The sequence below is a fragment of the Lynx canadensis genome, chromosome B3, assembly GCF_007474595.2.
Source record: "Lynx canadensis isolate LIC74 chromosome B3, mLynCan4.pri.v2, whole genome shotgun sequence".
In the NCBI taxonomy this organism is placed as follows: Eukaryota; Metazoa; Chordata; class Mammalia; order Carnivora; family Felidae; genus Lynx; species Lynx canadensis.
Genome location: NC_044308.2, coordinates 30,734,993 through 30,756,589, shown reverse-complemented (window position 1 = coordinate 30,756,589; position 21,597 = coordinate 30,734,993). Strand labels below are relative to the sequence as shown.

The 21,597-nt window shown below is 50.9% G+C and overlaps 2 protein-coding genes across 5 annotated transcripts in view; both read right to left on the bottom strand.

Moving 5' to 3' along the window:
• Positions 1 to 5,518, bottom strand: part of SIN3A (SIN3 transcription regulator family member A) — a 74,229-nt gene extending 68,711 nt beyond the window's left edge. The window contains exon 1 of one of the 2 annotated variants that reach the window (XM_032593585.1): positions 5,501 to 5,518. The gene's annotated coding sequence lies outside the window, so the exon portion shown is untranslated. Of the gene's footprint in view, positions 1 to 1,117; positions 1,402 to 5,500 lie in introns of those variants that run through there. The other variant, XM_030317658.1, reaches the window with a different exon arrangement.
• Positions 5,519 to 13,753: 8,235 nt separating this feature from the next.
• Positions 13,754 to 21,597, bottom strand: part of PTPN9 (protein tyrosine phosphatase non-receptor type 9) — an 81,550-nt gene continuing 73,706 nt past the window's right edge. For all 3 annotated transcript variants that reach the window (XM_030317657.1, XM_030317653.1, XM_030317655.1), the window contains 4 exons: positions 19,248 to 19,326; positions 17,907 to 18,057; positions 17,276 to 17,483; positions 13,754 to 16,486 (listed from right to left, as the gene is read on the bottom strand). In XM_030317657.1, the coding sequence (XP_030173517.1) occupies positions 16,272 to 16,486; positions 17,276 to 17,483; positions 17,907 to 18,057; positions 19,248 to 19,326 (653 nt within the window). In that variant the 3' untranslated portion in view covers positions 13,754 to 16,271. The remainder of the gene's footprint in view (positions 16,487 to 17,275; positions 17,484 to 17,906; positions 18,058 to 19,247; positions 19,327 to 21,597) is intronic.

The following is a 21,597-nucleotide window of genomic DNA, read 5'->3' as shown; positions in this document are numbered from 1 at the left end:
ACTTCTGGCTAACTCGGTTTGAAGTCCTAAGGCACCTAAACAGTGGCCAAGTCTAACTACCCACCACCCTATTGGCTCCAAGGAAACCCCGCCCCGTACAGCCACAGTAACTGAACATTCAAGGGAACTCCAAGAAAGGTTGTCCCCGGCCACATTTCTAGTCTCTGCTAACTCTCCGCCCCTCCCCCCACCATCACCGCTGCGGAAGCATGGTCACAGCAGGAGCAGCCACTCCACCGCAGACTCCAACGAAAGGACCTTGAGCACCGCGCCCCAATAATTACAATCCGGGGGGAGTGGCGGTGACCATGCTCCCACCCTCCAAGGCTTCATGGTGCCATCTACGCTGCATGGAACTAAGCAGAGACAACAGCTCTGGCACAGGCCCTTCTGCCCTAGGCAAAAGGCATGGCCGAGCCACAAGAGTAAGTCCTGACACCTCCGCAGCTCAGAGTCGGCGGGAGCCCCTCCCACCCCACGGAGACGTAGGGCGGGGCAGATCTGGGCGCCGCGACTCCCAGCCCGACCGGACAGCGGGCTTTCCCGAACGCCGCCTCATTTGCCAAGGAGGCGGAAACCGGGGGGAGGGGGAGACGGCCAGGAGGAGTGGCATCACGGCTCTGTACGGCCCCTCCGGCCAACCGGATCCCGAGAAGGCGGAGGAAAGCAGACTTCACGCCCCTCCCTGCCGCGCCCCGAAGCCACACGCGGGAGACCCCTTGCCCGTCCCCCAACCCCAGCATGCCAGAGCGCGGCTGCCCAGCCGAGGCCCCGCCCACCTCGGGAGGACAGGCGGGGTGGTCGACCGCAAACAGCACTTAGCCAGGGCCGGCCCCGCCCCTTTCTCCACAATCGCACGCGCGCGCCGGCCCCGCCCCTGAGCGGCGGCGCGAGAGCCCGCCCCCTCCGCGCGCACCGGGACTACGCTCTCCTCCCCCTCCCGCACGAAGATCTACCCCGCTCCGCCCCCCACCCCCCTCACACATCCACACACCTCCCGCCCGCCTGCTCTACGGGAAGCCGAGGAGGTCAGCCCCCCCTAAAAATACACACCCTCGAGTCCGGTGTTACCCGCCACTAGGCTCCCCGCCCCGACCCCGGCCCGGCGTGCTCTCACCGCAAAGCTGCTTCGGCCGCTCCTCACTGCGTGTCCCTCTCGGCGTGAGCCTTGGGCTCAGCAGGGAGGCCCCGAGAACGGAGCAGGGCACAGGCCCGCCGAAGCGGACTGGCAGCCTCCTCTCCGCTAACGAAACGGTCACAGGCCCCGGTGCCCAGACTGGGAAGGAGGGAGGGAGGGAGGGAGGGAAACTCCGAGGGGGGAAGGGGAGGGGGGGAAAGATGGAGAAACCGTCTCCGCCGCCTCTACCGCCGCGGCCGCTTCTCTGTTACCCGGGAAATCCCGCCCACTCCCCCGGCCCGCCCCGCAGAGGGAAGACTCAACTTCGCTCCACCACAGGCCGCATTATCCGCCCGTCAAAGACTTAACCAATCCCAGCACCCTGCTTGCCGGCTGCCCGCCCCTTCCCCCTCTGCTGGGAAGGGGGGGGAGCCGCTCACCTTCTCCACGCCCCTATTGGCGGGGAGCTTCCCTAACTCAACCCCGCCTATTGGAGACGAATTGCTGAGTCCCACCCCCAAGCCTCAACACTATTGGAGGAAGCAGGGGAGCTCTTCACGTCTCATTGGAGGACTCCACACATCCCGCCCCGTGCGGGCTCAGCCACAGGCCCAACAAGTCGGCTCCCGCCCTCGCCGGTCATCGCATTGGAAGGCTACCCCTGGCTCTCTCGCTGCCCCAGGAAGGTAAGTAACCGATGTGGGGTAAAATGTCCGTAAGTGAGACAGGCCCCGCCCCCAACTATCTGATTGGATATCTCGGCGCCGGTAGCAGCCTCCATTGGCCAGGACGTCCGTCTAGGAAGGAGTTGACTCCGCCCCGCGCTAGGAGGCTGAACCTTAGCAGTCCTTTTGTGGAATGTTTACACTAGAGACTGAAGTGCAGAGAGTTCCAGGGCCCGAAACAGGAGGGGGCGCGGAGCTCAGCGGCCGGGATCCCATGCCCTGGGACTTGAAAGGGAGAGGCAGAGCACTACCACCGTGGAGGACCCCCTTACCAAAAAAAAAAAAAAAAAGAGAGAGAGAGAGAAAGAAAGAACCTCATCCTATCGAATTCTTTCTTTACAATTTACATTTCCGCACGCTGCCTCCTTGTAAACACAAATATCCGGAGCAACCGGATCCGTACAGCTGAAAGCTGTACGTACAGAATTAAGCGCTGGAGACCAAAGCCGAAAAATCGCCCCAGTGGTTGCCAGCCCGCAGTTGGGGTGGCTGCACACTTCTAACACCGACAATCCCTAAACTTCAGTATGCAGTTCTAAGAGGGCGGGGATAATCAAAATGAAGGCAGGGCCCTAACAGCCACCGCCCTGGCAAGCCTCCGGAAGGCGGAGCGTGAGGTGTAAGGCATTTGCGATCTCCGGGGTAGATCTTGTAGGCACATTCGGACTCGAACTGAAGGAGACCAAACAGCCCACGACATAAATGAACCTTCACCCCACACTTCATAGAAAGAATAAAAATTCCAGAGTTAGTGACAAAAGATAAGAACGACTGTTCACCTTACTCCTTTGGCCAACGAGGATTAATGGAAGTTCCTAGGCCGTCTCTGTGTACATTATAATGCTTCAAACACAAAAGGAGCTTGCAACGTCTAACTTGCTTTTATTTATTTTACCAAAATCGGGCGGAGAACGGTCGCTGGACCTGCTTTGGGGGGCGCTCAAGGAGCGCCAGGAAAGGAGGGGGCGGGACTAGAGTTTTCCCGCTCTCTAGCAAAAAAGGCTACTCCCCCAAGAGAGCCGTGTCAGTCCCCAAGTGGCAGGCCCCTGGGAACCCATTCCCAGGTCCTATCTTGTCCTCCCTCCGCAACCCAGTGGAGATGGCAAAGAAACCATCGCTGGCAACAGGTGGGCCTGACTCCAAGGATGGCTTCGAATCGCAAGGACAAGGCAGTAAACTGGGAACTCCATGAGTAACTAACAGATGAGATCCAAGCCCTGTAGCAGGTCGGAGCTCTAAAAATAAGTCACACCAACTGAAGCGACCCTCGGGCCAAGCCTCTAGGAGGTTAGGAAGAAGCGGCACTTTTACAGAACTTTCGAGGGTTACCTTTCACTCTAGGCCGTCCCCTGCTCCTTGGAACTGGGTGCCACACGACGCTCCCATCTGCATCTCAAGAACCACTTCGAATCTAAGGAGGATTGGGCCACCCCCGACTTCTTTGTCAACAGGAGATGAACTGCCCTGGATCTTGCCTAAAGGCATCCAGGCCAATCTTAGGTTGCTCAGAGTTTTACATAAAGCCAACTAAGGACAGGCTGCCAGTGTCCGCGGCGTTCTCAAGCTTAAGCTCAGAGCGATCTCCGGGAAATCAAGAGGCGCGGGAATAGCCAAGCCGCAGGGTCAGAACTTAGTATTTGACTAGGAAGGCCAGATCCTACCCCTCTTTCTAGCCTCTGCAGACCCCTGGAGCCGGGGCCCTCCAAATCCACTCATGCTGTCAAACCAACTTCATCGCAAAGCTACCAGATCTCCAGCTTTAGAGAAATCATTGTGTGCCTTCTCCGCCCTCCTCACCCCCCCCCCCCCCCCCCCCCCCCTTGCCAAGGACTCCAAACCCAGGACTTCCGGGCGGGAGGACAGTTCGAAGGAGCAAGGCGGGACTCACACATGTGCCGAGCGCGCACACAGGCTAGGGGAGGGGGCGGAGAACAGAGGGTGGACTTCCCCCCTCTCCTAGCTCACCCTGCCGGAGGGGGCGGGACTATCCGTCTCACCAATCAGGAGTGGGGGTGGGACCTTGCGCCTCACGTAAGCCGCAGGAATCCTCCCTCCGCCCTTCACGGAAAAAAAATCCTAGCAACTTAAACTCCAGCCCGGCCTCCGATAGGCGGAGCTCAAGAGAATGTCATCCAGTCGAGAACCGAGAAGGCAAAAAGGGAGTCTCGCCCAGCCAGTGGAAGACAAGAGAAGGCGGGCTCTCTGGAGGAGCCCGAGGTGGGTGGAAGAGAGAGGGAAAGGCCCCGCCCCTCAGCTCCCCTCCAGGCGGGTTGCACAAGCGGCGGCTGGAGTAGATAGTAAACAGGCTAGGCCAAGGAGTGGAGGCAGGGGCAGCCCGGCGCTCCGTGGGCTCGGGCCCCGGCACCTCCTCTCCCGGCTGCGCCCCGCCCGACCCCGGCGGTTAGCGCCGGCGCCCCGCCTTCCAGCCCGCGGCCGCCATCCCGGCTGACAGGCGCGCCCCCCGCGCCCCTCCCCGCCCGCTGATGCATTTCCTTTTCCCGATTCCGAGCGTGGAGACTGTTTTCCCAGTTTCCGACCTTCACTGCCCCTTTCAGGCCACCCCCTCGTGGGCGCGCTCACACGCCCGCGCCCCCGCCCCCGCACCATCCGCGGGCGAGCGGCACGGCCGGGGGAGGGGAAAGGAGCCGCCGCCGCCTTGGGGTGGGCGGGGAAGGAGGCAGCTCCATGTTTGCAAGGGGATCAGCTGGGGCCGCGGGTCGAAGCCGCCGCCGAGTTCCTGGAGGTTTTCCACACCCCCGGGCCGAGTTCCGCGCGGGCTCGCGGCCTGGTGGGTTCCGGCGCCGAATGCTGGCTCTACTGCCACGGCCCGGGAGTTCGGAGAACACAGACCGACACGCGAGGCTAGTGCCCAGACGCCAGGGGCTCTTTCCGGTGGCCTCCTCCCCCGGCCGCCCCTCCCGCAAGTCCGGCGTTGCCCCCGCCCCCAGAGTCCATAACAACCGCGGCCCACGGCGCCCGCGCCTTTCCGAATCGCGCCCACCGCCCCCTCCTACAAGTTTGCGGACCGAAACAAAACCCTCCCCGCGGCTGCCGCCCTCGCCCAGCATGGTTAGCGGGGAAAGCCGCGGGCTCCGGCTCGCTCGCTAACTCCAGCTCTCGACCAACTCCCGGCGCCGCGGGCTCAGTGGGCCTGGCCCGCCGGGCTCAGGCCGCCGCCCCCTGCCGAGCCCGCGCGCCGCAGCCCGGGCTCAGTTCCCATCGGTGTACGGAATATCCCCTATTTTCTTCTTTACAATATGTTTTTTTAAGGCATTCCAGGAGCGAGGTGGGGGGAAATCTCCCCCTGCCCGCCCCTTTACCCAGTCCGCCGCCGAAACCTACCGAAACCGACTGCTCGGTGAAATAAACTAGGCAGCACGGCCGGCGCACTGGCGACCCCAGGCCTGGCCGACCCCCTCCCCACGAATCCGGCCCGGCTTGGAAACACACACACTGGTGAGCGGGCGGCGCCAAGAGCTCTCCTTCCTGGCCTGCCCCGAGCCTCCCTCGGCCGCCGGACTCCGAACCTCCCCTAGCTCCGTCCCGGGGCCCGCGGCGCCCGCACCGTGGCGGACCGGCCAGAGCGACAGGCCAACGAGCTAGCCCCCCAAACGCCTGAGATTGGGGAGACCAAATTAAAAGCAGCTGTTTAACATACCTTCCGAGCCAGGCGAGGAGTCCTGAATGGGGGGGAACGCCCCCCACGGGCCATTGGCTCCCCAGCACTAGCGTCAGTCAGCCTGGGCACGCCTCCTCCCCTCGCTCCACCTCTTCCCCTTCATTGAACGCTCCCTCCCACCAAAAACACATAAATAAATAAATTAAACTACCCGCGAGTGCGAAGCGCATCCGTGGCAGAGACCCCTATCTCTCCGGTACCGCCACTTCGAGTTTGAGACCCTAGGACTGGAAGGGGACCTGAGACTCAGAGATCCGCAGGGTGGACTAGGAGGAGGAGCTAGCGGAGCTACCCGGCCCCACTTCCTTCACACTCACACCCCATTTGGAGCTGGGTAGGGGGAGGTTGGTAGGGACACCCTAGCGACTGGCTGGAAGGTCCCCCGACTCCCCTGGCTGTGCAACCTAACCTTGTCCGGCCCATTCTGTTAGGCGGCTGCCTAAAAATGAATGGTGTAAGCAGGAAGTCCGGCGTTCAGGCAACAGGCGCTTCTCTGAGCACCTACCGTGGGCGAGGCAGACACATTCATACCGCATCTGCTTCTGAGTGCAATTACAGAGGCTGGATGAGATGCTCACTCTACACCCTTCAAGAGTTAGACCTAGGCTACTAGGTTGATGCTATGGCAAGAGCTAAGTAAGGCAAGGCAAGGCAGAAATGTATGTATAAATAGACATTTATAAGAACTCAGAGCAGAGAGATTCATCCAGTTGAGGAAAACTGGGACAGTCTTCATGGAGGAGATGGCACTCACGTAGGGTCTTAGAGCTTTCATCAGGCAGAAGTGAAGGGGCAGGTAATTTTCAGCAAAGGGCAGAAAGGGCATTATTAAGGATCTTCGAGTGTGGCTGTGGTCGTGAAAATCATGGTTGGAAAGACGGAAGCAAACAGCAGAAGACTTTAATACCTGGTTAAAATTCTTAGACTTGCACAACACAATGTCCAAGCAGCGCAGTCCCAGGACTGCAGGCCCAGAACTATGGTTTAAGATGGTCACCATCCCAGTAGCTAGACAGGGGCTGAGAATAGTTGAGTGAGAGGTGCCTGTAGGCAGTGAAGGCAGAGCACAAAGGCTGTCATTAATACTGGGTTTGGAGACCAGAGGTACATCTTCTGGTGGGATGCATAGGTGATGGAGCCAAAGGAAAATTGCTTTTCTCTCTCCCAGCCACCCAATGCAGAAAGCTCTGCCTACTTTCAGAAGCCCTCAAGTCAAAAGCTCTGACTCAGATCCTTCCCTGAATCATTTGCAGTGTTTGTCCTAACTTTCAACCAGAAGTTGAAAGAAGCTACCCTACATATCTGTGCTCAACAGAGCTGAGCCTGGGGTCAGAGCACACAGAGTGAGCAAGAAAGACCTGTTGACTGAGGCATCAAGGAAAGGAAGTTAGTGTGGCCAATGTGGGGTGTGCAGAATGTGAAGGGGTTAGAGTCCTGTGGGCAGAGTGGGGCCTGATGCCAGTTAGGTTGCCCAATAACTCAGGTGAGCTGTAACGAGGACTTGACCAGAGCAGTGGCAATAGGAAGCAAAAAGAATAAAAAAGGAGAGATGTATTTGAGAGAGATTCAAGGGGCCTGAGTGGCTAATTCAATATGGGTGATGGAGGGAGTTTGTGGCCTGGTGTGTGAAGAGGTGGGAGAGTTTGAGGCTAACGGTTGGGTAATCTGGGTTCTAGACTTCGCCTGGCCAGTGACTGGTGATATATCTTTAGGCAAGTACTTCTTCCCCTTTGGGGCTGTTTCCCTCCTGTGAAATGGGGATGCAAATTGAAGTAGAAAGGCCCAAAGGACTCTTCCTCCACTCAGGGTCCATAGGGAAGGGCGTTTTCTGCTGGGGAGGGAAGCTTGCCACTAAGGGGAGAGGACAGATGGGAAGAAATACTGATTTGGAAAGGGCAGTGGTCATCCCAGGTGAAGTGGGGACTAGAATTTGGGAGGTAACTTGGTTGATGAGATCACTGAAGGAAAGGGCGTGGAGGCTGGAAGGCCAGGACGTGAGGACTGTGTATTCAGTGGGAGGCCTAGCACCTGGCAGGGCCATGGAGGTTGAAGTTCATTCTCAGACTGGGGGTTCCCTAGGGTGAGAACCAAGTTTTCCTAATTCAGAACAGAGATCCCCTGATGCCTGGAGCCCCATCTCAGATTTCTATTCTATTTCCCAAGAGGTTCCACCCTAGATGAAGGCATAACAGTTACTGTGTGAATGCATCTGTAGACACAGATGAGGCAGAGTGGTAGAGCCGAAATAACATTAGTCTGGAAGTTGAGTCACGTGGTTCTCACTTAGTCTCTTATTATCTGTGGGTTAGCCCCCTGTCCTGCACAAGAGTGTAACAGCAATCCTTGCGTGGTTATGAAGATCCAGTGTGGTGATAAAATGTGCTTTAATACACCTAGTAAAGTTTTGAGCTGCTGTGGAGGCCAAAGGCCCAAGTATTTGTCTGTAAGCTGAAACAGCAAGTGGTATTCTGTGGATGAAGCTACTTATGAACATTTGCAACCACAGTAGTTACTCCCACTCAGAGAAACAGATGTTGCTGACACTCCCTGCCCTCCTTGGTACACCAGCCGGGTGGCAGTCCCCTCCTGAACAGATCTCTCTAGACAAAGCTCCATGAGGGTAGCCACTCTATCCGATTCACCTCTGAGCCTCCAGTGTCCACAGCAATCAGGCATAGGAGACCCCCTTAGAAGGAGTACAGGGATTATTGTTTCTGACTCAGTACACTGATGCCTACATAGGAGAGCCAGTCCCAGACTCTTTGGGAAAGTGTGTATTTGATTTGGTGACATTGGCCCACCAGCTAAATTAAAGGTTACATCCACCCCCACCCCACCCCCACTCTATCAGGACAAAACAGTGAATGGATACAGATGAGGGCCTTCCTTGGAGAAGTCACATTGGGAAGCCAGGTTCTGATTCCCAGGAGGCCTCTTTTGTGTGAGTTAGGGATTATTATCGTAATTATATTTGAGTAAACTGAGGCTCAGAGCAGTAGTAGAATGATTTGTCCAAGTTGAGTCTGTCTGGGCCCAAAGCCTGAGCTTTGTCCACTCCCCCATGTGCTGTCTCTATACACACTAGGGCCCATGATTCACATTGGAACCTTCTGGAGAAAAACAGCCTCCTTCTTGCTGTTCCACCCACCTTACCTCCCTAATTCCAAGAGCATTTTGTCCCCAGATAGTTCTAAATGATTTCTGGCCCTTTCCAAAAAAAAAAGTTATCCTCAGAGAAGGAAGATAGTTCTCCCAACCACATACATACGTGCGTCCTTAACTCACACCATTGCTCAAAACTGTCACACCCACTGACATCCTGTCTCACGGGCATCACGCGTGTGTGTGTGCGCAAGCGCGTGCACACACACGCACCCTCATTCACAAAAAGGACTCATTTAGTTCTTTAGGGTGGTAGGTGGTGATTGAGACATTTAGGGCCTGCACTTCAGTGACTCTGCCAAAAAAAATGTCAGTGCCAGTGCCCTGCTGACAAGCTCTGCTAGCTATAGAAGACCACTGCCAGTTTGGGAATATCCAGATGAGGGGCATCTGAGACTTGCTCTCCACTCCCAACCCAAACTGCCATATAGGCTCAAGGGGAAAAAGCTCAAACTATAGGCCAGAATCTCAGTTTAGCCACTTCCTAGCTGGAAGTCTTTTACAAGTTATTTATCGTCTCAATTTCCTTATCTGCAAACTAAGAATAAGAATACCTACTTCAGTGGGCTGTGAGATTAAAAATAAAATATGCCTGGGGCACCTGGCTGAACATGGGAATCTTGATCTTGAGGTTGTGAGTTCAAGCCCTACATTGGGCAGAGAGATTACTTACTAAATAAATAAATAAATAAATAAATAAATAAATAAATAAATATTTAGTCAAGACTGCACAGACTTTTTTCCCCTCTATCTCCTCACTCCTCCCTCTTCTCTTGGCCATTCACATGCAAAGTTCCTGGTGCAGCGGTCTGAGGGAAGAGCCCAGGACTGGCCTAAAGGAGCCCACAATCCCATTGTGTGAAGAAACTATTTCCCTGGCAGTCAACTGGCTTAGGTTGAACATATTCCATATTCCTGATTTCTGCGTAGTTTGGAGGCTTGGAATTTTTTAGTGGGTTTTAAGATTGCTACTCACTGCCTTTCACTGAGCATTAATATACCTTTCTGGGTCATTTCCAGCCCAAATCTAGGAAGTAAGTACAACCTGACTTTACATTTTCTCCCTCTTAACTTTATTTTTTAAGTTTATTTATTTATTTTGAGGGGGGAGGGGCAGAGAGAGGGAGAGAGAAAATCCTAAGCAGGCTCTCTGTTCTGCCAGCACAGAGCCCAACGCGGGCCCTATGCGGGCCTCGACCTCATGAACCATGAGGTTGTGGCCTGAGCTGAAACCAAGAGTCAGACGCTTAACTGCCTGAGCCACCCAGGCCCCCTGGCTTTCCATTTTCAAAATGTTTTCTTTTGTATGTCATTTGTTTGGTGATTTTATTTTATTTTTTAAAGTAGCAGTTTCCGGGGTGCCTGGGTGTCTCAGTCGGTTGAGCGTCTGACTTTGGCTCAGGTCATATCTCACAGTTGACGAGTTCGAGCCCCGCGTCGGGCTCTGTGCTGACAGCTCAGAGCCTGAAGCCTGCTTTTGATTCCGTGTCTGCCTCTCCCCCACTCATGCTCTCTGTCTCAAAAATAAAGATAAACATTAAAAAAAAAAAAGTAGCAGTTTCCTCCTTTCTTTGAATAGTCTTATTCAGAGCCCTAATATGTGAGAGACAAATGTGGTCCTTGCTTTGGTTGGAGACAGCCTGAAAACCAGTCTCTACTCTCACCTTCCATACACACCGCCTCTCCATCAGTACCTGGCCAGAGAACACCACCTGTGCACCTACATTTCTGATTCCTGTACATTCATCCTAACCACTCCCTAACTGACCAGGCTGTGAGAATACAGCCTGGCCATGTCCTCTGTTACTTCAGTCTATTAATCAGAATCTTTCACAAGCTTTTCATCCTCTCCTTAATGTTGGGGACTCCAAGTATCTCTCCTCTCTTCTTGCTCGCCTCCTTCTCTGTTCTCACCCACTTCCTTGGCCTCTAACATTTTTTTTTTTTTTTATTTGAGAGAGCATGCACGAGTAGGGGAGAGGGGGAGGGAGAGAGAGAGAGAGGGAGAGAGTCTCAAGCAGGCTCCATGCTCACCACGGAGCCTGACACAGGGCTCAATGCAAGGCTTGATCCCATGACTCTGAGATCATGACCTGAGCCGAAATCAAGAGTTGAATGCTCCACTGACTGAGCCACCCAGGCGCCCCACGGCCTCTAGCTTTTATCTCGACTAAGTCCCCAATTGGCATCTCCAGCCTAACATCTCTCCTGAACGTCAGTCAGACTCCATTAGTCCATTGGCTGATGACCAAAGAATAGGTATTCATTCAAGGTCAAGGAAGCAACAGACCCCTCAGGATGAAATGGCTGACCTAGGCTCAACTGAGCACCTGGTCAGTTTTGAAGCTTTAGACAAGTACATTAGCTTAGAGAAATAGCCACGTTCTGATGTGGGGCTAGGGGTGGAAGGAAGTGAGCCTGGAGTTGGGAGAGGCACTGTGCTTTCTTTGACTACCTTCTATGTGCCTCTCACTGTCTTGCTTTCCTACTTTCATCTCCATCTTAGCCCTAACAACCATCAGGAACATATTACCCTGACCTGTTGAAAAGGGATCACCGCTCCCAATCTCCATCCAACACTCCTGGCTGGGATTCTGGTGTAGCTGGCTAGCTATGTCCGCATTGACCTTAGCCAGAAAAAATGTGGGTATTTAAGACTCCAGTATGCCAGCATAACTTAAGGAGAAGTTGAATTACTATGCTGTACACCTGACATTAATGTAACATGATGTGTCCGCTCTACTCAGATTTAAAAAAATAAAAAAATAAAAAGACTGCAGCATGCCAGATTTAGCTTAAAACATACAGATTTTTATGAGTGATGGTGGGGTGGAGGGAGAGTAAACACTTCCAACAGATTTCTGAGTGCTATTCTTCTTTTTGTGGAGAAGACCCAGTCTTCTCTGTGGTCAGTTAAGAGCAGCGCAGTCCGCAACACTGGATAGTCACAACTGTTGTGATGGTAACCATAGGGCAGATAGTCCCCAAGAGAAAATCAGGTTCCCTCCTGGGCAGGAGCTAAAGCTCCTGCCCTTGGTAAGAGAATGGTGGTCTGTGGGGAGTGACCAAGGCCTGAGACAAATCTAAGACCACGGCTGACAACTCTGGGACCTTGGTCGGTTCATTCCTCAACTCTGACTCACCCTGTCAGCTCCACATGGAGCAGCACAGAAGCCTTTAAGGCCTAGGGCTTGGCCTGGGAATTACAGGGGAAACCTGACCTGCTTTCTAAGTTGGGGGCCAAGTGGGGAAGGATGTGAGAGAATACGGGGAAGTGGCAGCAGCTTGAAAGAAGAGACTTTTGAAAAGCTAAAACTAGGGATTGCAAGTGGGAGCTGACCCAACCAGAGAAGGGCCTGATGGTTTGTCTATAGGAATTCACACTGTCCATCAAAGAACAGCCCCTTAAGAGTTGGAGGGTCTGTAGTAGTATCATCTAATGAGGCTCCTTCTTTTACAAAAGGAAGCTAGGAGCTGGTTGGGGTTGAGTGGTGAGGCCTCAAAACTACTAAAGAGCTCAGTCACTCTAGGAAGGCTTTCTTCCTGGCGCACCTCCCCCAAGGTCTCTGATGTGTGTTTCCATATGCGTGTCTGCTTGTGCCTAGAGAAGAGAGGCTTTAAGAGTGGGAATCTCGGGGTGCCTACATGGCTCAGTCGGTTAAGTGACTCCAGTATGCCAGCATAACTCAGTCGGCCAACTTTGGCTCAGGTCATGATCTCACAGTTCAGGAGTTCAAGCCCTGTGTCAGGCTCTGTGCTGACAGCTCAGAGCCTGGAGCCTGCTTCAGATTCTGTCTCCCTCTCTCTCTGCCCCTCCCCCACTCATGCTCTGTCTCTCAAAATGGAATAAACGTTTTAAAAAAATTAAGGAAAAAGATTGGGAATCTTATCTCCCTCAAACTACAATGCTAAATAGTCCAGTTGCCCAAGAACTGGTCCCACTCTGTCATTTACCTGCATGTGATGACATGGAAATGGACACTGGTAGGCCTCCTAAACTGAGGACCCTGGGGCACCCTTCACCTCAGATGTCCCATCTTAGCTGACAGGGACAGGATGGGGGACCATCGCTAGAGGGAGTAAGTTAAGTGGAAAAAAACAGCACTCAAATGGGAAGAAGCCTGAGTTGGCCTGAAATGCTCTCTCCCCTGAACACTTGATCTTATGTTCTCAACTGTACAGTCCAGGATTTGACAGCAGGTTCTCTTGCTTGTTCACCAATTCTCCGGTGTGAGAGCCTTAACTTCCTCAACAGATCCAAGCTCCTTCTCGGTCTTCCCCTTCCCTTCCCCTTTGAAACACCTAGCACAGGTAGGCTCACATTGGGTAGTCACTCTCTTCACAATGGTAAAAGCTACAAGTAAACTACGGCAGTAGGGGAAAGCTATTGATCCCTTGCTTTCAGATTTAGGAAACACCAATTTGCTAACCTTCCTCAGAGTCAGGAACATGGACTAAGACAATGCTTCTGAAACCTGGCTCATCCAATCTTTCAATCACCTACGAGGCAGGACCCAGGAATCTGCATTTTTATGGAGTTCTTGCCAGTCATGACCTCACCAAGGCTCAGATGTGCGACTCATGTATAACTACTGAATTTGCAGAGCGGTCTGGTTACAGCCTCTTCAAACAAAAGACAGTTCAAGACTACCTCCTCCAGATCTCTTATCATTAATCCTGTTTCCTCCACATTCCCCTAAACCCCTCTGATTTCCCAGATTTCAAGTATCTCTGTTCACCTCTTATGTTTGCTTGCCCCCAACAGAACAAAGACTCATCCAGGGAAAGGACTGGCTTAGTCTTTTATTCTACACTTCAGCTCTTGATTGAAGTGAGAAAGTCAAGAAATATGGCAGGTCAGGAGATGGATCCTTACAGGGACTCTAGTAGGAGTGAACAGCAGGTCCTTTTGAGTCAGATGACCAGGATTCTTGATTGGCTAATTAAATTTTCCTGTGCCTCAGTTTTATTTTGGTCAATACCTACCTCAAAAGGTTGTTTTGAGGGTGGTGAATAACATCTAGAAAGAGCTTTGAATAGTTTGTGGAATAGAATTAAGGACCCAGTAAATGTTGGCTGCTATGACTTTTATTAAGAACATCCCAATATTTGCACACTCTCCAGGCCAGAACTGTCCCAACTGGGCAGGCTGTCACTGGTCAACAAGGAGTAGCTACATGGCACAGGGAGTGGTGCTACATGGACAAAGCTCCTGGTTCCATTCTAAGAGAGATGGAAGATCTTCCCACAAAGACCAGTGTACCCCTATACATGGTGTTTCCTTGGGAGGATGATCCCTTTGGTACTCTGGAGACCTCAGGACCTGACACCAGGAGGTTCTACCTGGGAGCATCAGTCCCCAACTCTGTTACCCAACATGCATCATGGGGCCAGGATCAACTACCTGGAATTTAAGAATGGCTTATGCTCTGCAAGGAGAGCTAAAACAAAACAAAACAAAACAAAAACAAAAAAACAAAAAACCCTCTGGTTTCCTAGGACAAAACACTATCTTGATCTTTGAAAGGGCAATTCGGTGAAGACGTCAAAGTCTTTGTAAGCACACCAACCCGAGCTCCAGTTCCAGAGCAAATCACTGTAATCTTCCGGACCTTACCTTCCTCATCTATACAGAAATAGAAGGTAGTGAGAATAATAATCTCACTGGATTATTGCTAGGTTTGAATGAGGTGATGGGGGGAAAAGCACCGAGCATAAGAGATTGGCACCCAGCAAGCATTCAACTGGTGGTTCCCTTTGCCGGCCCAGAGCTAGGGCCATGGCCTATGGACAAGGTAGATGGCTCTGAGAACTGAGTCTCAGATACCCAGGCCTCGGGTCCCTCCCTGCCTCCCCATCCCTCCCGGACCAGTTCTTGGACCCCCTCCTCACCTTCCCAGCCCCAGACTGCTACTAAATTGATGAAGCTAAAAGGGTTTGATCATGTCGGTATATTTATATGTAAATACAAAACTGTATCGCTATAAGATATTGAATATGAACATTTACAATTATTTTCTGAATCTGACTCAGTCCATTGACGTTAAATACAAAATGAAGAGATTGTAAAAATAAGAATATATACATTCAAAGAGCTTATTACAGTATAAAATTATTGAGGTCTGATCAGCTGCCAACCTCATCTGTGATGGGGGAAGGTTTAGGGGTTCCTGGGATTTTCTTGGGAATGTGGAATGCCGGGGACTCTTGATTCCATCCCTGGCACATCAGGCTGGGGAGGCCGGGAGCAGACAGGGACAGGTTGGGTGAATAGGGGGCAAACAGTGATTGCAGGGAACTGCCTCACCCAGCCAGGGGTCAAGCTTTTTATTGACACAGAACCCACCCAGCTTGAGCTCCAAAGTGTGGCAGGCTGCTAGGCAGGAAGAGATGGGCATTTGAGTGGACAGGGCCAAGTTGCATAAGGAAAGGAACTTTCTAGAAAAGAAAAAGCTCACTCCCAAGGAGGGATTCTCATAGTAGTTTCCTTTCTCCCACACCTGGGTTCCCTCTCTTTCCCTCTAAGACTTCGTACCAATTGCTCTTGGCTCTGACTGCTCAGTGAGTTCATTTCTACTCCCAGACCCCAAGCCCCAAGGGACAGTGAGAGGAAAGAGGGGTCTGGAATCACAGTGGAGGTCTATTCCTCAAATTGGCAAAGTAAACAAAGTAAAATCATCAGATAAGAGCAATTCATGCTGAGTTAAACCAGTGTCACCACAAACCAGAATTCTCGGCTGCAACAGGCAGTCTCCTGGAAAGAGATAAGTCATTATGTGAGAATGAAGGCCTGTGGCAGGAGCATGAAGAGTGGATGTGTGTGTCCTCTTCCACCACTCTGCGGTCTGACAGTAAGAGATATGATCCCCAACCCCAGCTAGTCCAGGATAAACAGTAGGGTCCAAGAAGCAAGCAGTCCTGAACTGCAACACGGAACCCCAGGAACGTCTACAAAGGAGTATCTCTGTGTATATGTATTTATAGAATACGACCATATTATCACATACAATATATATTATATACACACGTACATATGGACCCATACATGTAAGTGCGCACACATACACACACACACAGAGAATGACAGAAAAGACTGGAATACACGCCCTAGGTATAAACGTGCTTGGCACTGGGGACGTTCTCTAAAGTATGTAACTTGGTCAAGCTCTCTGGGAAGGAGGGTGGATGCTCACACCAAACCTCCCCATCAAATCCTAGCAAAGGGAAGGAATGGGAAAGAGACCTCGAGAAGAAGAATGGCATTGGGAAAGGGGGGAGGGAGGTTCCTTCCCCACTTACCTCGGGGCCCCTGGCAAAAACCGATAGCCACAATTTGGTTTTAATAAGGCACAGTTCGATAGCAGGTGCTAGGAATTAAGAACACATTGCTGCTGGCCCTTTCTAGTGGCAACTTCACCACATCTATCTAGCCAAAGGGAAAGACTGCCTTGCGTGCACGAGTGCGCCAGGAGACACAAGTAAAAGGTTGGTCCATTGCTTCAGCGTAACTGGTGGCAACCTACAGGCTCAGCGGTGTCCAGGGTAGTTTAAGGAAGGATGGCCAGCAGGTAGGAGGATCGTGGGACAGTTACTGACCCTCCATGGCCAGGAGGTTGTGACTGGAGGGCACCATGCCCTCCCTCTCTGCGAACTCCAGGATTGCCTTGTAGCAAAAATAGTACTGCTCAGGGGTCTGGATGCTGAAGGCCCTCTGGGTCCTCATGCGGGACACTGTCTGGAACACATTAAGGGTGCCAAGCTCCTCCAGCTGTGCCAGGCAGATGTCCAATGAACAGAAGGTACCTGAAGGAAGGAAAAAAGTGGTCATACCTGGTCTAGCTCTCCTGCATCCCTCCCTGTACCAAATGACCCAGGCAGGTTGGATGAATGAATTCAAAGGCAGGGTGCCTCATGGCAGGAAGCCAGCTGGCCTTAGGCCTGAAGGGATTCGAGGAGAAGGTCACTTTGGACTGTTGGGAGTCCAGAGAAGTGAGAAGGCCTCTTGTCTCTCAGGACAGTATGGAGGTAACAGGAAGAGTAGGTGGAAAGGTGACAGATAGGAACTGCCTGCTTTAATCTTAGAATGACAGCATTCCCACATCTGGCCCCTAATTTTCAGAGACTCCACAACTTTTCCACAGAGACCTAACACAAACCTATTCTTCCTGACTTTCTCCCAAAGGGACCTCTGAACTAGAAAGGCCAGCAGTCCCTGCCATGCACATCCCCTTAAGGTAAAAGCTGCTAACTAGCTCCAGAATGGAGAGCACAGCACAGGGTGGGGATGTCCTTAGGGAGGGGGATGGGAAAGAAGCAACAGCCCAGCTGCACTCCCTGGGACACCCAGGTGACAGTGATGGGGTCAGAAGACCATCATGCTGACGGGAGATATAACGCATCAAACGCTAGGGGCCTGGCCTGTCAAGTGTATTCTGGCCAGTACAGCTGGCACCAGGGATACCAAACGTACATAAGGAGGAACTTTCATGGCGATTCACCACCAATGGATCAAATTCTTGCAAATTGGCAGTAAGAGCATTGTTATTACCCCCATCCTTACTGCCTCTGGAGCTGCTGCATCAGGTGCATTACCTGTCCTGCCAATGCCCGCACTGCAGTGGACCACAATGGGTGGCTCAGGGCACTGCCCTTTGGAGCGTGCACCCATGCTGCTGACGGCCAGCCTCTGCTGGTTCCTGACCACTCTTAAGAAGTCAATGAGAGAAGCTGCTGAGGAAGGGACACCATAGTCTGGCCAGCTCAGGAACTGAAAGTGGGTCACCTGGCGTTTCTGCCGTTCCTTGAATGGGAAAAGAAGCAAAAGTTAATGAGGTCATTTCTGCTTGCCCTGACTACCTTTGGCTTTTCTATATTCTCAACACCCTGGTATCCCCACCACCAAGGTTCCTGCCTACCACCCTTAACTTCTTCCACAATCGCTCTCTACAAACCCAAAAGAAAGGTTAAGTGCCTGGAGAGGACACAATTCTCTATATTGGAGGATCCAGATTTCTTACAATTTTTATTCCTAAGTAATGCCACTGCTGGGTTGAGACAATATGGCTCTATTGGCTCTGAGCTGAATATCCTGATCTTGTTCCCAGAAAAATGAAAGTAACTTATAAGCTGCCTGGAATCCTGCCTATTCTCTCTGGAGATTTTCTTTACAGTAAAGGTTCTCCTCCAGCTTAAAAAAAGTGAGAAAATAGAAACTGGGATTTACCTCCGTGTTGTGAATTTCCAACGTTGTTTTCTTATAATGGTTCATGTTCTCCACGCCTAGATTGGTCACCGTGAGGAAGCCGAATCGGATCCGAGAGTCTCTTTCTAAAGGCCAGTACTGGCCACACTTTCTCCTGCCGCCCTCCTCAAAGCTGAAGACAACACAGAGCAAGGTAAGCCTTCTGTCCTCCCTCTCCGCAGCAGTAAGCCCGCTGTCCCCATGATCTGCTGTACCCCTAGCAGCAATGTCATCTCTTGCATTGCTTCTAACCGGTATCTTGGCTTCTGGGCAGGAAAGGAAGAACACCTTCGTTCTAAACACATATAATGACAGCTAATTTTCTGCATGTACTCACTTAGCAGACATTTATTGAGTGCCTGCTACACCATTTGGCCCCTTTTCTGATACTTCTTGGTACTCTTCACACATCTGGGATAAATACTGGGTGGACAAAAAAAGACAGTAGAGGAAATGTGGTGGGCCAGACTGAACTCTCTGTCCTGTGTCTCAGCCACTGTTCATTCCCTTCCCCATTACGGGCCCTGGGCTGAGAGGAGTGGGAAAGGCACAGCTCCTGGGAGCCAGCATGAGGTTTGGGTAAAGGCCTAAAATCCACGTCACTGCCCTTTAGTGGCTCCAAAGTACTCCATGGTGGTCCTTCTTCCACCACCATCTCTCCAGATCAAAGGCGGTTGTGACAGTGCCACGAGAAGGGGAACTGAGCAAACATTTTCATTAACTTTCTTCTCCTCATCTGAAATAGGTTATCGTTATCATAATGACAATGATGATACTAATGAATTTGTATCCTAAGGTTTTGGCAGATATGCAGACCAAAATTTCAAAAGGGTTCTTTGCATCAAGAGCTTCCCTGCCTGACCTATTATGTTTCATCTCTCTTTTTGCAATTCTCTTATAGGCAGAAATACAAATGAGCAGAAAAATGATCAAAAGTAGCAGGGAAGGGGAGAGCAGAGGGGAACTGGTAATTCAGAAGCCAGGAAGACAGCTGCCCTTTGGAAGTAGGGAGCAGATTAAAAGTGAATTACCCCACATTTCCCAGGACTTCCATTAGTGGATGAGGCCAGGACCTTGGAATAGCCTATAACTGGCACAGGGTCACCAGAGCCATCGATTAAAGTTTTTTCAAGTTAGATCAATCAATCTCTACCATTCCCTGGCTATGTTAATTCTGGGTCCACTAAGAAAAGCTAAAACATCTCAAACTCTTTGCCATGGCTTTTCTAATCCTCATTGTTCTAAAAGTTGAATCCCCTCTGGAATCCTCCATGCTTACAAACAGGGTGGGGGCAGAGTGCAGTTGGAAGAAAGAGGGCTCACCGGGTGGTCATGACAATCACCAGGACTTTTTGCTCCCATACCATGAGCCAGAAGTCACGATAGGTATTCTCCAAAGGGCCTGGAGTAAAAGAAGAAGACAAGGAACATAACTCTGGGAAGCCCTTCTTTCCTTCTCAGGCATTTCCGGTTTTCTCCCAACTAGTAACTCCCAAGTACAGATACCAGCTCCCTGCCCTTCTCACTACATCCCTGCTTTTCAGGGTGGTCCTTGAACCACTGGCACCAGCACTATATGCGAGAGTGTTAGAAATGTGCAATCTGGGGCTCCTGGGTCAGTTAAGCATCCAACTCTTGGTTTCCACTCAGATCATGATCTTGTGGTTTCAAGAGTCTGAACCCCACATTGGACTCTGCATAGGCAGCACGGAGCCTGCTAGGGATTCTCTCTCTTTCTCTCTATCTCTCTCTCTCTCTTTGCCCTTTCTCCACTCACACTGTCTCTGTCTCTCTCAAATAAAACTAAAAAAAAGAAAAGAAAAAAGAAAGAAATGTGCAGTCTGCATTTTAACAAGATCCCAGTTGAAGCCGTAGGTAGGTTATAGTTTGAGAAATACTGTTACACACCCTCTCAAGAGCCTTACCATCAGGGCTTCAGCTGGCACATCCAGACAGATGGTATCTACTATGTACACACTTCTAGCTGCTTTCATCTCCCCTAAGCTTATAAACATCAGTAGCTTACTAAATCACTCCCCTTCCATATCCCATCATGGGTCTCCTCAGACCCAACATGCTTGCAATCCAATCTCTTCCTTCAAAATGAGCTTTCTCTCTCTACTTTCCCATGTCTGTTAACAGTACTGGCATTTGTAAATCACTCAGTTTTAAAAAGTCAACTCTGACTTATCCATTTCCTTTATCTCCCAGAGCAGCCACCAAGTCCTAGAGATTTTCTGCCTTTGAATTGGTTTTGGTTTTTATCCTTCTGTCCCCATCTTGCTCTCCCGGCCCAATTTCACTGCCACATGGACCACATCATCTTTTGCCAAAGTTACTATATCATTCTGGTTTACCTTTCTGAATAGGACTCTTTCTCTCTCAGTCTATTCTGGATGCCCCTGCCAGTTGAATCTTTCTAAAAACTTCCTTCATCACAATATAGACAGCTCTTGATGGCACAGCTGGATCAAAACGGCTTAACCATTTAATTCACATGGTCTTACATTAGTTGTTTTACTTTGTGAGAATTAAACATGTCTCGGCAAACATGGTACTGAGGGTAAGAGTCACGTTGTCAGGTTCCCTTTTTATTTTTATTTTTATTTATTTATTTTTTCAGGTTCCCTTTTTAGAGTTAGAACTTCACAGGGCTGAGTGCTCAGGGGAAACCTGGAAGATACCTGTGGGCCACCAGCTCCCTTTTAATCAAGGAGCTAATCACTTGGAGTAATTCAATGTGTGATCCAACATCACCTAACCTCTTTGGGCTTCACTTTCCCAGTGCTTTTTCCTCCTCTGCTTACAGGGAAGAAGGGCAATATTAAGGGCTAATTTTGTCCTGGAAGTGTGCTGGTTTCACTGCCATTTTTGCTCCAGCCTTTTAGCAGCATTAATGTTTCATGATACTAGAATTCCCTCTTGGCAGAAGTGGACACTGCCAAAAGCATATAAAGTCTTGGAAACAAGCTAAATGTCTACCAAGAGAGGATTAGTTAAATTATGGCCTATCCCCAATTTAAGCAGTCCATAAAGGTGATTTTGTAAGACCTGTTACTTTTGCTATGAAAAGATATTCACAAGATACCATCAGATGAAAAAAGAGGTAATATATAGCAAGAGCCCATTTTGTTAGCTATTTTGTATGTCTGTATCTATTTGATCACACAGAAAACAGTTTGGAAGGAGGTGCGGCAAAATGTTAACATTATCTCTGAGTCTTAGCGTTATGATTGAATTTCATCCCATCTTCTAAATTTTCTACAATGCACTTCCATTACCATCGGATGCATGTGAAGCAGATACTAAGAACTCCCTTTCCCCATCTCAGACTCCTGGCCTTGTCCACATCCCGCTATTCTGCACCAAGCAGCACTCATATCCTTTATCTTCCACATTTACATCACTGGCAAAAATGGTGTTGCCAATCAGCGCACCTACAACCCAGATACTACTCAGACTCACGCTTGGCAAAGAAGGGTCAGAATTTCCTCCAAGGCATCAGAGAAATTTAGAAGGGAAAACTGCACTTCCCAGATCAGTGGTTTATGCTGACATGGGTGAAACAATCCTCTGACTTGGCTTGCAAGGACTTTTGAATCAAACAGACATACATTCAAATCCGGGCTCTCCCACTTACTACGTGTGTGATCCAACATCACCTAACCTCTTT